At 35.8% G+C, this 16,718-nt stretch overlaps 1 protein-coding gene across 1 annotated transcript; it reads left to right on the top strand.

The window, feature by feature from the left end:
- Positions 1-9,412: 9,412 nt before the first annotated feature.
- On the top strand, positions 9,413-15,956 carry LOC110622796 (digalactosyldiacylglycerol synthase 1, chloroplastic). The gene is made up of 7 exons (XM_021767436.2): positions 9,413-10,179; positions 11,541-11,570; positions 12,411-12,498; positions 13,456-13,940; positions 14,043-14,309; positions 14,536-14,885; positions 15,301-15,956. Exons 1-7 carry the CDS (start codon positions 9,556-9,558, stop codon positions 15,827-15,829), a joined length of 2,373 nt encoding a protein of 790 aa, XP_021623128.1. The 5' UTR covers positions 9,413-9,555; the 3' UTR covers positions 15,830-15,956.
- Positions 15,957-16,718: the final 762 nt, after the last annotated feature.

Consider the following 16,718-nt stretch of genomic DNA (forward strand, 5'->3'; position numbering starts at 1 on the left):
CAGGCCTTATTCAGATCGGTAAAATCTATACACATCCTGTATTTGCCATTGGCTTTTTTGACTAACACAGGATTTGCCAACCACTGTGGGTACATAACCTCCCTAATAAAGCCTGCCTCTTCTAGCTTCTGCACCTCTTCCTGGGTAGCCTGCTGCTTCTCTCTTCCCACTACTCTCTTCTTTTGCTTTACTGGTCTGGCCTCGGGGAGGACATTCAATTGGTGTGTCATTACTTTGGGGTCAATTCCCGGCATGTCTGAGGGCTTCCATGCGAAAGTCGATGAGTGACTTCGGATCAGGGCCATGGCTTCACTTTTTTGTTCTTTGGTGAGGCCGGCATTGAGACTGAAGACCTTACTCGTTTCTTCTTCTGATAGGGAGAAAGTCTCCAGCTCTCCAACGGGCTCTGTCCGGGCTTCCTTTGTCTCATCCCTGACCTCCAAAACTTCTGGATCAAGCGCTTCTCCGGTTGAGTTCGGTTCCGTCACTGTGGCCAAGTATACTGCCCTTGCTTCCTCCTGGCTTCCGCGGACCATTCCCACTCCTCCTTCCGTTGGGAACTTAAGTGCCAGATACCTGATGCTAGTAACAGCTTCGAAACTGAACAACGCCGGCCTCCCCAAAATCGCATTGTAGCTCAGCGGGAGTTTGACCACCAAGAACACCTCATAATGGGTGCGAGCTTTGGGTGCTTCTCCCAAGGTGAGGGCCAGCTTCACCTTCCCTTCTACAAGTACCGGTGCTCCTCCGATCCCTTTGATGGGTGACTGGTCCCGAACCAGCTGTTCTTCTGGGATTCCCATCTGCTGGAAAACCCGATATGGCAATAAGTTAACCTTACTCCCATCATCCACCAGAACCTTCTTCCCCCGAAAATTATGAATGACTGCTTCAATGACAAGCGCGTCATCATGGGGCATCTGAATGCCCTGTGCATCCTCCGAAGAGAAAGCGATGGTCATGGGAGAGTGGTCAACGATCTGCATTACCTCGCCATTGCTGGTCTCCCCTTCCCGGTTTCTCTTCTTTCCTCGACGGTTCATCCGTCCTCCAGTTCCTCCTACGATCATATTAATAGTCCCGCTGGACCCATCGTTCACTGGCCCCGTTCCCGTTCTCCTGGGCATCTGGGCTGCCGGACTGGGTTGAGGCCTCTGCCCCTCTGGTTTCTTCACAAAATTTTTGAGATGCCCCCTTTTTATCAATCTCTCAATCTCTGCGATTAACTGAAAACAGTTATTTGTGTCGTGGCCATGCGTTCGGTGATACTGACAATACTTATCAGGATTCCTCTGATCTGCTTCCGACTTCAAAGGTTGGGGCCACTGGAGAAACTCTTTATTTTGGACAGCCATGAGCACCTCGGCTCTAGACGCATTTAATGGAGTCGGTTTCTCCGGAACCCAAGGAGGGAGCGTTCTTGGTTCGAGAGTCCGAGGAGGAGGAGGCCTGTGATCCCTTCTTTCCCAGGCCTGCTTGTACGGTTCAGGCCTCTTTCCATGCTTTTTCTCGTGCTTCTCCGACCTTCCCTCCTCCAGGGCTTTTTCTTTTCCTTCCGCCCTTTTGGCAAATCTACTCGTTACTAAGGCGTCATCCTGCCTTATATACTTTTCCGCCCTCTTCATCAACTCGGCCAGTGAGGTCGGAGGTTTCCTGCTTAGTGAACCGAAGAACTCGGCAGAGGTTGTTCCCTTCTGCATGGCCTCTACCGCCCTTCCTTCGTCAAGCTCGGGGATCTGCAGGGCCTCCGTATTGAAACGGGCGACATACTCTCTGAGGGATTCACCAGCTTTTTGTCTTACTGTTTCCAGATAACTCGTCTTCCTATCTGCAGGCACCCCAGCTACGAACCGGCTAATGAAGCGAGTGGCCAGATCTCCGAAACTTTGAATGCTTCCGGCCTCCAGGCTGTTGAACCATGCCCTCGCTGGTCCCGAGAGCGTTGTTGGGAACACCTTGCACATCAGAGCATCTGACAGGGTTTGTAACTCCATGAAGGTCTTATAGTTCATGACGTGCTCTCTCGGGTTACCAGCTCCATTATAAGCCGCCATTGGTGGCATCATAAACTTTTTGGGAACGGTCTCCTGCTGCATTAACTTTGAGAAGGGAGAAGAAGTAGGCAAGGAGGTTTGACTCTGATCTTTCTTACCTAGCTCGGCTAGGAGCTGCTCCTTCAACCTTTTCAATTTTTGGTTCATTTTCTCGTCTTCCGGGTTGGATCTTTTGCCCAAGCTGCACTCTTCCTCCTCTGTTTCAGCTCCCGTTTCTCTGGTTGTTTCGGCAGAATAGTCGTTCACCTCTTCATTTTCTATCAACTCTCTTGCCCTTCGCCCATGAATTCGGGCCTCCGGTTCTTCCTCTTCTCCGGTATCGTGGTTGTTAGTTCAGAGGCGGGCAGAGGTAGGTTGGGGTTCATCGGTTCTGGGTTCCTCCACTACTGGGAGTGCGTTTACTGGGGTGCTAAGTCCCCTTTGTTGCATTATCTGGCCCAACCAGTGAGCAGTGGTTTGTAGCTGGAGAGCCATGGTTTGAATGTCTTGGTTAGACAGGGTCATGGCGGGAGTATTCCCTGCCAGGCTTGGCGAGGGATTAAGAGAAATAGGTGTTTGGTTATTCAACGTTGTAGGGCTAGAAAAGGAGAACTGCTGCCCATCTTGGGCAGAGCTCAGGTCATTTGGAATATTAAGGTTACTGTCTTGGTGGTTTGCCATCGTGGATCTCAGTGGGTTTTGAAAGTGAAAACTCCGGTGATGAAAAGATCTCCTTCGTTTCCCACAGACGGCGCCAATTGATGATCTGAGATCCAATGGAATAGGGTTTTACAAGGGTTTTGTATTACTGAATAAGGCTTAAGCTTTCTGAGGAGGGGTCTCCTCTTTTATACATTATCTTGCTTGCTGATGACGTGTAAAGGTTTCTCCAGGATTGGGCCACGCGTCTCTGCCATCCGGATTCGGGGGTACTATGGTATCAACCTCCTGCTCCATGCGTAACGGCCTCTGATTCTCTTCATGCGTACGTTCGAGCGGATCTGCCAGGCTGTCTGGTGAATATCATTCTGGCTTCTGGACTGGGCCGAGAGTTGGGCCGGATGCTAAGCCCAAGTGGAGAGGGCCTGCTTCGTGCGGACCGGGCCGGTTTGAGTGAGGAAGATGGGTCGAGCCCGGCCCTGAAGGTTGGATGAGCCATGATTGTTATATGTATCAGGTATGTGGGCCTCTACGTCATGGGCCTTGGGCTGTGGTCAAGCCCCTGGTCCGGGATGAAGGAATTCAGCGGTCATCAAAATGAATAAAAGGAGAGAAATACATTCCTCTCTGATAAACTTAGTCGACTACGTAAACCTTATTATTTTGAATCTCAGAATATCAATTATTAATTTTTTTTTCTATTATTTCAAAAAATCTTGCAACTTATGACGCTTTAATTTCCCATTTTTCATAGTATCCGTGGTGAAATCTCTCATTTCTTTAAGAAGAAGAAGCAGAAATCAATAAAAAGGTTGGTTGCATGTGAGATTTTTTTTTACGATTTGCAGACCTATGCTCATTGAAATTATTTTGATTTTTTTTTTCTTTTAATTATGAAAAATTTTAAAGTAAAATTGTGATATAATTTTATATAAATCACAATTTATTAAAATTTAAAGGGTAAACTATAATTTAATCCCTCTGGTTTAGTGAAATGTAACCTTTCGTCCCTCTGTTTTAAAAAACCTTCAATTTAGTCACTGTGATTTTTAAAAACTATGCCATTAGTCCCTCCCGTTAGATTTTCAGTTAAATCACCGTTAATTTTAGTTAAAAAGACTAAAATACCCATTTTCTCTCCTTCTCCTTCCCCTTCCTCTTCTTCTTCTTCTCCTTCCCGATCTCCTTCTTCTGCTTATTTTTCTTCTTCTCTTTTCCGATCTTCTTCTTCTTCTTCACTTGTTCCTTTGCCTTTCTTTCCTCTCTTCTTCAACATGTTAATGGTCTCATGCTCAACACAAGCACCGTACTTCTTCTCCAGAAACAATGCAGCCTTGGTAACAAGACAATTAGAAAATGGAGATTGGTCATTGTTCATGACTATTGGCAAAGCTGCTTGGCGTTCTTCTTGAACCGTGTTTCTAGTTTGTTGAGTCTCATGGAATCGTAGCTTTAACCATTGGATAATAGACTCTTTCAGTTCTCTTTCCATTTGGTCATTATCTCCCAACCAACCAATAAGCTCTTCAAACTCTTAATCAGTTTCATATGAAACCCATGGTGAGCATGTAGGAATACTATCATTTGGATTAAACATGAATGGAAAACAAGCTCTTGACCCTTCCGAATCCAAAAAAGTGTTCATGCCAAGTGAAGCAGAATGCTTGAAAATTGAAACATTGTCTGATAGGCCCTTATGATATGATATTTTCCTGAGCCGCAAAGTCAAACTCCCATCAGCAACAACCCGAGCATGCCCAGCAGGTGTAGCAGAAGCCCAATACAAACGACCTATAGAATCACTGCCCAGAAACTCCCTCCGCGTAGCTTGCTTTAGAAGTTGTGATTCTATGCTGGTAATCAGATTCTGCAGATGAAGAATGTCATCCTTAATGGTGCTCAACTCAGGACAATATGCTTGTGACTCTTTCAAAGCAACAGAAGGCACATTCTCCACATCCTGAATATTCATGTCTGATGAGAGAGAAGGTCCTGGATGATCTAAAGGAGTTGAAGAGTTTTTCCCAACATGTTCTTGCATGTTATTATGGTGGCAAATTTCACCCGTGTGCTCAGTTACTTGTTGCAGCCAGAAATTCTTCCCTACACTTAAGATTTTTCAATTCCATTGATAATGACCGCAATTTCTGCTGCAATTCAGTTGTAGTTTCCACGCACTGCTCAAGGTGCTGACGAACAAGAGCAGAGTTGAGTAATTCATCACAAAGGAACTTAAGAAGAAAGGAGATCGGAAAAGAGAAGAAGAAGGAGATCGGAAAAGAGAAGAAGAAGAAGAAGAAGAAGAAGAAGAAGAAGAAGAAGAAGAAGAAGCAAAAGAAGGAGATCGGGAAGGAGAAGAAGAAGAAGAAGAAGAGGAAGAAGAAGAAGGAGATCGGAAAAGAGAAGAAAATCGGAAAAGAGAAGAAGAAAAATAAGCAGAAGAAGGAGATCGGGAAGGAGAAGAAGAAGAAGAAGAGGAAGGGGAAGGAGAAGGAGAGAGAATGGATATTTTAGTCTTTTTAACTAAAATTAACGGTGATTTAACTGAAAATCTAACGGGAGGGACTAACGGCATAGTTTTTAAAAATCACAGTGACTAAATTGAAGGTTTTTTAAAACAGAGGGACGAAAGGTTACATTTCACTAAACCAGAGGGACTAAATTATAGTTTACCCAAATTTAAATATATAATTTTTTTTCATTTTCCATTTTTTAATTTTCAACAAACCGTTTCTTTCTTTCTTTCTATTTTTTTTTCTTTTTACTCCGTTCAATTTTCAACCTTCTAAAAAGCATATTTTTCTTCACTAAGAATATTTTAAATTGAATTTCTAAAAGTTATTTTAGAAAATTCAATTCTAAAGCTCATTGATATTAAAATTAAAAAAATATATTCAATTTTATTTATTTATTAATAATTTGAGATCCAAAAAATAGGGTTTTACAAGAGTTCTGTAAATTTAGAAAAAATTTAATCTGAGAAGAGAGGATTCCTCTCATTTTATCCCTTTTCTCCCTCTGCCAGTAACGTGTAACGGCCTTATCGCTATTGGTTCACCTGTCTCTGCCATACTGATATGGTCATACGAAAATATCAGATATCTGCTGCAGGCGTAACGGCTATTTAATTCTCCCTGGCACGCATGTGGACGGACCCACCTGGCAGACGGGCTGGACGGGCTGGCCACCTCCTTTCCTTCGGGCTGGGCAAGAAAAGGAGAGCGAGACTGAGCCCAAAGGAGATCTGGTCATTGGACCGAAAAGACTGGACCGGTCTGGTTGAGAAATCTAGATGGAACCCGGTCTTTGAGCTGAACGGACCGAATCTGGTTCATGCGGGAGGCTTAAAGGCCTTTAGGTAATGGGCTGTCGTCATGGATTTAGCCCCTAATCCAGCGGTCATCACTTATTATTAATTAAGAGTAAATAATATTCAGTTCAAATCGAAAAAATAGATAAAATTTAATTTTTTTATTTTTAAAAAAAATTATTTATTTCTATTAAATTTAGTTTTAATAAAAAAACCGATAAAACCAAACCGATAAGTGAGTAATAATATATTATCTTTTATAATATAAGAAAATTAAACTATAATTAATATTAAAATACTTCATTTAATTTTAGAATACTAAAAATAAAAATATAAAAAATAAAACCATTAAAAATTTAATCAATTAAATTAAATTAAATCATCGAATCAAATTAGTGTAATTTAAATTAATTTTTATTTAAAATTAATTCAGTTTAATTTTAATAAATATTAAAATTTTATTTTTTAATTTATTTTAATTTTAAATCCAATCCATCGAAATCCTTACTCTTATTATTAATTTTTGGTGGCAAGAAGTCACAGCCACCTGATAGCGTTACTATTCTTAGCTACTGAGGAAAAACCTTAAAAAAGAACCTTCCATTATTTTATTTTGGATGAAATGTAACTCAAAAGCATGCAACATCAATTTTGAATTTAAAAAAAAAAAGTAAATTGCAGTAGATGAAATCAGTACCAAAATTTCATATACTTCAATTTCTTATTGAACTAAAATTTATAACTCACACATTAACTATTTCCCTTTAAAAGGTCTGAAATTATAAGTTTATAACTCACACATTGACCCAAATTAAAATTAGTGAATATTGGGCTACAGCCTCAAATAGAAATTCGGCCTAATTGAGAGAAGGCTCATCTCAACCCATTCTTGCACCAAAACTCAGTCAGTTCTCAGCTTTCATCTTCAAATTCCTGCCTCCTTATTTTCCTACCCTAATTTGACCTGACCTGACATAGTTTGGGAGAAATGAATTTAAATAAGGGAGATTTACTATTTATTTTTTAGATATTAACAAGTGAGTCTCTAAAGTTTTAGAAATTTATTAAAACGTTCTTATTTTTTCTATACGTCAACGAAATAGTTCTTTCGTCATTATTTATGTTAAAAATAGATAAAGGATGAGAGAAAAAAATTTTAAAATCTAATTTTACTTTTAAATAAAATTTTTTATTTAGTCATTGGATTTTACTATTATTAATAAATTAGTCCCTATATTTTCAGAAATCTATTAAAATATCTTTATATTTTTTCATATCTATTAAAATATTTTTATCGTTTTTTTCCATCAATGAAATAGTGCCTCCTCTTCCTCAAGAAAAAAAAAAGATGATGATGATGAATAAAAAAAAGAAAAAAAAGAAAAAATAAAGAAGGAGAAGAAGATGATAATGAATAAGAAAAAAAAAAGGATAATCGAAAAGAAAAAATAAAAACGTTTTAATAGTTTTCTAAAAATGAAAGAACTGACTTGTTAATAATGATAATATTTATGAACTAAATTATAAATCTTCTTTTAAATAAATTTAAATAAAATTATGTATTATTTTATTATTTTTAAAAGTAAAAAATTTATAAATTAAAAAAATAAATTTATTTATTTTAAATAAAATATTTAATTAAAAATAAATAAATTGAATTCTTATAAAAAATTGTATTCTAACGTAGAAATATTTATTAATAAAATGATTTATATTTTTCAAAGTTTTGAAGTTTTTTCTTTAAATCTTTCTGTTGCAAAAGTTTTGAAGTTTCAAATTAGTAAAATGATTTATGTATTAATTTTTTTTATAACGTGCAACACACATATTTCCATTCGTTATCATAATTTTAATTTTTTTTTATATAAATTATATATATAATATAATATTACGAGGATTAATTAAATTTAATTATTCATTATTATTATAATATTAGTATAACTGTGTTTGTAAATAAAATTAAAATGTTATTATCATTAAATCAGTTGTTTTAATTTCAATAGCCTATTAAATTTAATTTTCCATTGTTGTAATAGTAAATTTTCATCATTTCCCCATATATATTTATCTATTATAATATTATCATATTATATACTCGTAATTAAAATCATTAAAATTTTTAAATTTATATTAATAATTTTACATGAGGAGTTTAAGACTTCATTTAGAAAATAATTCATATTTAAAAAATATTTAATATATGATTTTTTAAATATTAATTTAAATAACAATGATTAACTAGTTTGACACATGTATTCTAAGATTGACTTCAATTTATTATGGGAAAGTAATTATTTAATTTTTTATTTATTAGTTAATTTTATTGATTTAAAATATTTATTAAAATATTAGAAAATTTATTAATCAGTTATTTATTAATTTTAGCCATTAAATTTTATTATTTAATTTTTATAGCTCCTTAATTTTATAAAAGTTAAATTAATTAATTATTCCAACAAATAATATTTTAAATTTTTATCAATAAATTAATGAAATACTAATTAATAAATTTTTTAATATCTTATAAATATTTTATTATATATTTTAAAATTAAAAAATTAATTAATAAAATTTTCTAAAGCATAAAAATTAAATAATAATTTTCTCCCTATTATAATATAAATTTACCTTTACATGTTTTTAGCGTTTAAACCAATTTTATGGTGTGTTTTCTTTGTAATAACATTATATATATATAATTTTATCTTTAATTACTTTTTAAAAATAATTAGATAATAGGTAAAAAGATAAGAAGATAAACACCCGAAATTAATAAAATAATGATAAATATTTTGAGCTAATTATTTTAGTTTTTTGCAATTCTCTCAAATTATGCCTAATTCAATAGGAAAATTGAATATTGACATTAAATAATAAAAATAAAATATAAATACAAATCTTATTTATATTATATATAAATTATTTTTTAAATAAAAATATAAATTAAATTAGAATTTTATTACTTAAATTAATTTTGAAACTTGTTAAAAAATGCGGAAATATTGTTTAGAAAATATGCTAATATTTTTTAAATTTTTAATACTTAATCAAAAAGACTAAAATACCCTCCAAGTATATTTCCTTGAAGCAGCATATACCGAAGGCCTCACTTAGGATTCGGAGAATATTCAGAGGAAACTTTTGGCTGTACTTGGGTGTATCGCCACCTTCATGTAGCCGTCAACAGTCAGTTTCAATTTTCTTTTTCATTTTATAAAAAATTAACATTATGAACTTTTTCCTCCCAGTACGGTTTTCCCGTGATTTAAACCTTCTAGGGCCAATCATGGCATGCCACCTAATAAGCCCACGTGAACATTCCAGCTCAGCACCCGCCAAAATCTACTGCTACCCATTCAAACCTACGTGTTCATCCACGTGCCCACTCCAAGAGAAGTATAGAGAACTCCCTCCCTGGAAATCATAAGCGTTGAAACCAGCAAAGACATCCTTTCGTCTTCTATCAGTTTCCTCTTCCACAGCTCGCTGCGAGCAACAATAAGAAGAAAAACAAAATCCCTAATTCACTAAATTTCGAATCGGAATCCTACCATGGACGGCCATACGCAAACTTCGACGTCGACGAACGCAGCTTTCTCTTTCATATATAAAGGATGGCGGGGAGTACGTGACTCTGCCGATGCGGATCTCCAACTCATGCGGGCCCGAGCCAACTCCTTCAAGAACCTTGCCGACTCCTTCGATCGAGAGCTCGAGAATTTCTTCAATTCAACTTCCACTTCCTTCTCAGTAAGCTCCTTCAGGTCTTCCACGCCTACGGATATTGATTTCGTGAAGAAATTGCAGCCTAAGATTTCGGAGTTTCGGAGAGTGTACTCGGCTCCAGAGATTAGCAAGAGGGTATTGGAGAAATGGGGTCCGAAGGCTAAGCTAGGGATTGATTTATCCGCTATAAGAAACGCTATAGTGGCGGAGGTGGAAGATGGGAATATAAATGGGATTGTGGAGTTCGATAGGGTTCGGAGAAGGAAGAGACCTGTTAAGTTTAGGGAGTTCTGGGGAGAGTGGAAAGAGGAAGGAGGTCAATTTGGGGAATGGGAACCGATAAGGGCCTTGAAAAGGGGATTCAGGGAGTTGGAGAAAAAGAGCGAGTCCGTGGAGATTTTTGGGGGCTTCAAGAATAATGAGTTTGTGGAAAAATTGAAATCCAGCTTGGTGCGTTTATCTATTCTCCATTGATTGAATAATTTTTTGTTCTCAGTGAGCTATCTATTGTTGCTGCTTTTAGCTTGTCCCAAGTTATTTCAATTGTTAATTTAAATTAGTTATTAGATGAAGTATTTTAAATTTCTTCGCAAATAATATGAAAGAAGTTAAATCAATTAAATTTTATTAGTATAATTCAATTCAAAGTAACTAATTCCTATGTTTGGAATAAATTTGAAGTGATGAAATTCTATTAAATTCAATTGTTTGCAATAAGTTCATGATTGTTACTATGGTTTTAATGGGTTGATGAAAAGAGGCAAGGTGTTTATGATTATTATTTTGGTTCTTGAGTCCATCCTTACTCATGCCACATGAACTGAACTTTTGAGAAATCCTAACAAACATGAGAATTGGTCAAATAAAATACAATTGCATTGAATTCCAGCTTTCATGAAATTTACAGATACTATAATGCTTCTAGTATTTGATTTCTGATGCATATGTTTGTTTCTTAACTTACCTTGAGTGATGTATGCCAATTTATGGACATATTTCAACTTTGACGCGGCATTTAGTAATTCTAACCACAAAAATCCCTCATACTTCCATTCATCAAATGTATAAACATTTGTTTCAACCTGTTCGTTCAACATAACCCCATCAAAAACTTGAAAAACTAAGTTGCTTATATGAGGGTTATGTTTCATGAAGCTATGTACCACCTTTCTTCCAAGTCTTGTACTCATTATTCATGGTCCTCCCTACCCCCTTGTTTCTTATATATGTATAAATGTGCTGCTAAGGAATTTCAAAGTGAAGGTTCCAGTAGATACAAACAAAGGACTGCATACTAATTGGTTTTCTGCTGCTGATGTGATTTCTTGATCCCTGTTGGAGACTTTCCTTGTATTGAATCCCATTATTTTGACCTTAAGATTCTAAAGTACTTAAGTATTTAACTAAATAATTAAACAGAGGATCTCAGTTCCATTGTTCGAAGTTCATTATTCCTCTTTTTTTTTCCCTTTTTTTTTTGAGAGTTAGGATTCTTTGACTCCTAGGCCATATACTTTAGATAAATCACTAAATTTTGTTGGAATATATCAGTCTAAGGTACTGCATCATTTTTGCTTGAGGTGCTTAACCAGACCACTTGTGATTGAAAAGGATGGAAATTTTGTATACCCTTTTGCCTCTAGTGTTCCAATTGGTGTTTGATTTGACATTGAACACCTTAGCTTGTAAGATTTAGAGCTACGATGTTAATACTAAATTTCATTCAGGCTCAATGTTTGTTATATAAGCATTCATTTTTATAATGATAAGCCACACACATTCTTTTACTGAAGTATCTTTTTGTTTTGCAGAAAGCTATCCGGGATCCTCAAGAGTCAAAGGTTTGGTGTCCAAGACATCCATTCTTTAATCTCAAATCTTCATGAAATGCTTATTCATGCGTTTAATATATGTAATTTCTTCTTATACTGCCAGGTTGCAGTGAAATTTTTATTTCTTTTGTTTGCTGCATTAGCATATCTGGTCTAGCATCTAACGGCATGCAACATTTATGCATGGAAGGTCGTAAATTTCATGCATGCTTGGTGATATTCATGGAAGCTTTTATAGATTTGTGATGATTTTATGTTAGTCTTGGAAGATGAAGTTTCTGGTGTCTTAATCCTGTATTTTGCGTGATCTTAAATGGGAGGTTTGGGCCTCAAATGTCATTGGCATTTATTGTAGTTTTGGGTATTTAACAAATATGCTTTCTGCATATGTGAGCCTCTCTCTCTCTTCTTTTCTCTTTTCCCCCCACTCTTCTCTTTCTTTTGCACATACAACCATTTTGTGGCTTTTCATTGTATATATTCTTTATGTAAGTGTGCTTCTCTTTAAAAGGTCATGCTGTTGTGATCTCCTCTCATAGCAATTCATTAGCATGCAGACATATTAATAGGAATAGATGCTCCACAATAATAATCCTGATTATGTTTCATTTCACTAACTTTCTTGTTTGATACCTCAAAGTGAAGATCAATAAGCACGCAAACATTCCTTCCGTTTTCAGATTAAATGGGTTTCTTGTTGGTTAATTGCTAAATCTTTAAGGAGTGGTGAGGGTGTTATGTTTATTTGGATTAAAAAAAGGTATTATTATTATTATTATTATTATTGTTATTGTTAATCAAATGGAATATGTAGTATGCTAAATGTTTTCTTGTCTGTGTCTGATATAGGAAGTACCACCACTGGATGTACCGGAACTGTTGGCATATTTTGTTCGGCAATCTGGTCCATTTTTGGATCAGCTTGGGATTAAAAGAGGCAAGTAACTTTTGTGTTATTTGCAGAGCAAATACTTAATTATTAGTTCTTTCTGTCTTTTGGCCTCTTTACTATATCCTGTATAATTAACTATCAATCTTTTTTGTTATGTTTTTAACAATTTCATTTTTTTTATTCCTTTTCTTTTCTATATTTGAAGGCTGAAGAGTTGTTTATTTTCTCTCACTTTGCATTATGTCATGCTTAGGCAAGTAACTTATTTTGCGTTATGTCATGCTTAGGCAAGTAACTTATGTGCTGTTTAAAGAGTAGTGTGGGCAAATGCATGATTACTAGTTCTCTCTCTCTTCTCTTCTCTATATCCTTACAATTAATTAATTTTCTTTAAACTTCATTTTTGATTCCTTATTTTTTCTATACATGAACCTGAAGGCTGAAGAGTTGTTTACATTCTCTTATTTTGCATTATGTCTCATGCTTCCTGCATTGACCTGTATGTGCTTTTTTAGATATGAAATGTATAGATGGAAGATGTTAATTTAACAACTTTTATCGATACAAGTTTAGCTTTATTTTAAACTTTAACTGGTGTTTTGATACTGCCCGGTGAAATAGGAAAATTGGTGGTTCCATTGCAAATATTATGACCAAGTTGTTTGTGTTGTGGATGCCTAATTTTATTTCTTCATAAAGCTTTTCCCAACAATACTATTCTTCCATTTTGTCTAATGCATTTAATTTTGCATACTGATGGTACCAGAAGCAAGGTAATCGGACTTTGTGCATCTATGGAAGAAAATGGTTTAGAATCCATTGGTGATAGGAGAACCAGCATATTTGTTACTTGTATTCCCTGGCTTTTGAATAGTTGTGCCTTGTATACAGTTTTCTTGATATTTGTTTCATTATGTGAGTTTCCCTCTTTCTTGATAATGTGTGTATTACATACCTTCACCCTACTTCTGATAATTGTTTATGTCTCTTGTATGGTTTCAGATATATGTGACAAGGTAGTTGAAAGTTTGTGCAGTAAAAGCAAGAATAAACTTTTACAGCGATCTCTTGCTACAGGAGAATCCTCTTTTCTTGATAATGAGAATGTGAATGATGAATTGGATTTACGGATATCAAGTGTCCTTCAAAGTACAGGGCATTGTTATGAGGGTGGCCTTTGGCCAGATTTATCAAAGCATAGCCCATCAGATGGGAAGAGGCATGTAGCTATTGTCACAACTGCTAGTCTTCCTTGGATGACTGGCACAGCTGTAAATCCACTTTTTCGAGCAGCATATTTATCAAAATCTGAAAAACAAAAGGTCACATTGCTGGTTCCATGGCTTTGCAAGTCAGATCAAGAACTAGTTTATCCCAATAATCTCACTTTTAGCTCACCAGAAGAGCAGGAGAATTATATCCGGAACTGGCTTGAGGATAGGATTGGCTTTAAGGCTGATTTCAAAATATCATTTTATCCAGGAAAGGTAGTTGGTTGACAATTATTTTGTCTTTTTTTTTTTTTTTTTTTTCCTAATAGTTTCAGATCTATGAGCAATATGTGACAGTTTGGTGTCATTTTTTTCTAGTTCTCAAAAGAACGGAGAAGCATAATTCCTGCTGGAGATACTTCTCAGTTTATTCCATCAAAAGATGCTGACATTGCCATCCTCGAAGAACCAGAGCATTTGAATTGGTACCACCATGGTAAGAGATGGACTGATAGGTTCAACCATGTAGTTGGTATTGTCCATACAAATTACCTAGAATACATCAAGAGGGAGAGGAATGGGGCTCTGCAAGCTTTCTTTGTCAAACACATAAACAATTTGGTTACCCGAGCATATTGTCACAAGGTAAATTTGTCTAGTTTGTGGGTCATTTTGATTCTCTGTGCTTATCTTTCTTTTGTAAGTTGCACGTCATTTTTAAGTTGCATTCTTGGTGTCTTATGCCAAGTAATTGGATGCAGGAAGATCATTTTAGTAAAACCTTATAGTTTGTATGTTTTTTTATTAATTTGCTTTGATGTTTGCATTGTTTGTCCTATTGTTGAACTAAACTTTGTGTTGCACTATTCAGGTTCTTCGTCTCTCTGCTGCTACCCAGGATTTACCAAAGTCTGTGATTTGCAATGTTCATGGTGTCAATCCAAAGTTTTTGGAAATTGGAGAAAAGATTGCCGCAGAAAGGGAGGTTGGGCAGCAAGCATTCTCAAAAGGAGCATATTTCTTAGGCAAGATGGTCTGGGCCAAGGGATACAGAGAGTTGATAGATTTGCTAGCAAAGCACAAAAATGAACTTGACGGGTTCAATTTGGATGTGTTTGGCAATGGGGAGGATGCACATGAGGTTCAGATTGCAGCTAAAAGGTTGGATTTGAATGTCAATTTTCTGAAAGGGAGAGATCATGCAGATGATTTTCTTCATGGGTAAGTATCTAAGGCCCTTTTTTTTCTTATTAAATCAATTCAAAGTATGTTCAGAGGAGAGTATGATATTTGGAAAAAAAAAAGATTATGCAATTGTTGTCCACTTCAAGAACAATAATTTTTAGGGGTGGGGTCGGGGCGGGGCAGGGCAGGGCAGGGCGAAGGGAGGATTCAGTATTCAATACTTATCTGAGCTGAGCTTCTTTGTTGACCTAACTGCTTAAATGTTCTATCCTGGAATGGAACCCAGGACTGCACGGGTGAAGTACCATGTGCTTGTGTCTGGCTTAATTATATTTCCTTCAACCTTATTAACATTTTTTTCCTTTTCTTGAAGAACATGTTTTTGTAAAATCCTTGTTTTAATTGTTTTATGTTTTATTTTTTTAAAAAATATTTTCTTCTTTTCTTGAAGGTACAAAGTTTTCATAAATCCTAGTGTTAGTGATGTGCTCTGCACAGCTACTGCAGAGGCACTTGCAATGGGAAAATTTGTTGTATGTGCTGATCACCCATCAAATGAGTTCTTCATGTCATTTCCAAATTGTTTGACTTACAAGACTCCTGAGGACTTTGTTGCCAAAGTGAAGGAAGCATTAGCAAATGATCCTCAACCTCTTACGTCTGAGCAAAGATATAATCTCTCGTGGGAGGCGGCAACTCAGAGATTTGTGCAATATTCTGAGCTGGACAAAGTCTTGAATGATGATATTGGTAGTTTGACCAAAACTAACGGAAAGAGCATAGCAAAAGCAGTTCGATTGCCTAACACATCTGAGATGGTTGATGGAGCGTTGGCATTTGCCCATTATTGTTTTACGGGGAATGAGTTCCTTAGACTCTGTACTGGAGCAATACCTGGGACGCGTGACTATGATAAGCAACATTGTAAAGACTTGCATCTCTTGCCTCCACAAGTGGAAAATCCCATCTATGGCTGGTAAGCAGATATTGATTGTCTACATCAACAGCCATGTGTATAATAATCACACTGTAGTTAGAAGCTTTCTACGCTTGTTAGCTGGAATGATTTTTTTTTTTTTTTTTCAACTGATGTATTTAGCTTTGATTCACATATTTAGACAGCTTCATCCAAATTTTGTCTCTTCCTTGTTAATAGATATTAGCAACTGCCAAAGTTTAGTAATTTAGTGAAAGCGAACTATGTTCTAATGTAGAAAAGAAATGATATATTTCATTTGAAGCTGTAGATACTATTAATATACTCCTCATCATGTGATTGGTCTTGCCTTGTATAATGGTTCTGGTGTTTGTTTTGTAATTATTAATTGTATTGGTAGTCATGCTGGGCCTGGGAAAGAAGACTAAATTTACTATAGGTTGCGGTAACTAGTTTTGTAATCATTATGGGGCTTAATTAATTGCCTGCATTGAATGTCATGAGGAACCTCTATGTTATTGATATATATTTCTCATTTTGAATGATAATAATAGGAGGTTTTGGTAGCTAGGCTAAGATTGTGGGATCTAGGTTTTAATTGAAATTTTGAATCGAACAGATTTATTGGTTGTCATTTTAAAAAAGTATGGTTTTTCAATTTAGCAAGAAATTGAACTCACTGAACTGAACCAATTTATCATTTATACCATGCTGTTTTATGTTCTGCTCTATAAAACCTTTTTCTCCCTGCACACTCTTTTCATACCTTCATTTCTTCTCTTTGTTTGTCTTCGAAGTCACGTATTATTGAAAGAAGAAAGGAATTGTTAAGAGATGAATGGGAGGGAAAACCAGTTATTAGTTAGTAAATTTTGGAGGGAAGTTCTGTACAGGTCAGCCTAGTAGTTAGAGTTTGTTAGAGGCAGTTATAT

This window comes from Manihot esculenta, chromosome 9 (genome assembly GCF_001659605.2).
Source record: "Manihot esculenta cultivar AM560-2 chromosome 9, M.esculenta_v8, whole genome shotgun sequence".
In the NCBI taxonomy this organism is placed as follows: domain Eukaryota; kingdom Viridiplantae; phylum Streptophyta; class Magnoliopsida; order Malpighiales; family Euphorbiaceae; genus Manihot; species Manihot esculenta.

Coding starts and splice junctions, on each gene's coding strand:
- LOC110622796 (XM_021767436.2), top strand. CDS start 9,556: ATGGACGGCCATACGCAAACTTCGACGTCGACGAACGCAGCTTTCTCT. Junction 11,571..12,410: donor GGGATCCTCAAGAGTCAAAG/GTTTGGTGTCCA, acceptor TGTCTGATATAG/GAAGTACCACCACTGGATGT. Junction 12,499..13,455: donor TCAGCTTGGGATTAAAAGAG/GCAAGTAACTTT, acceptor GTATGGTTTCAG/ATATATGTGACAAGGTAGTT.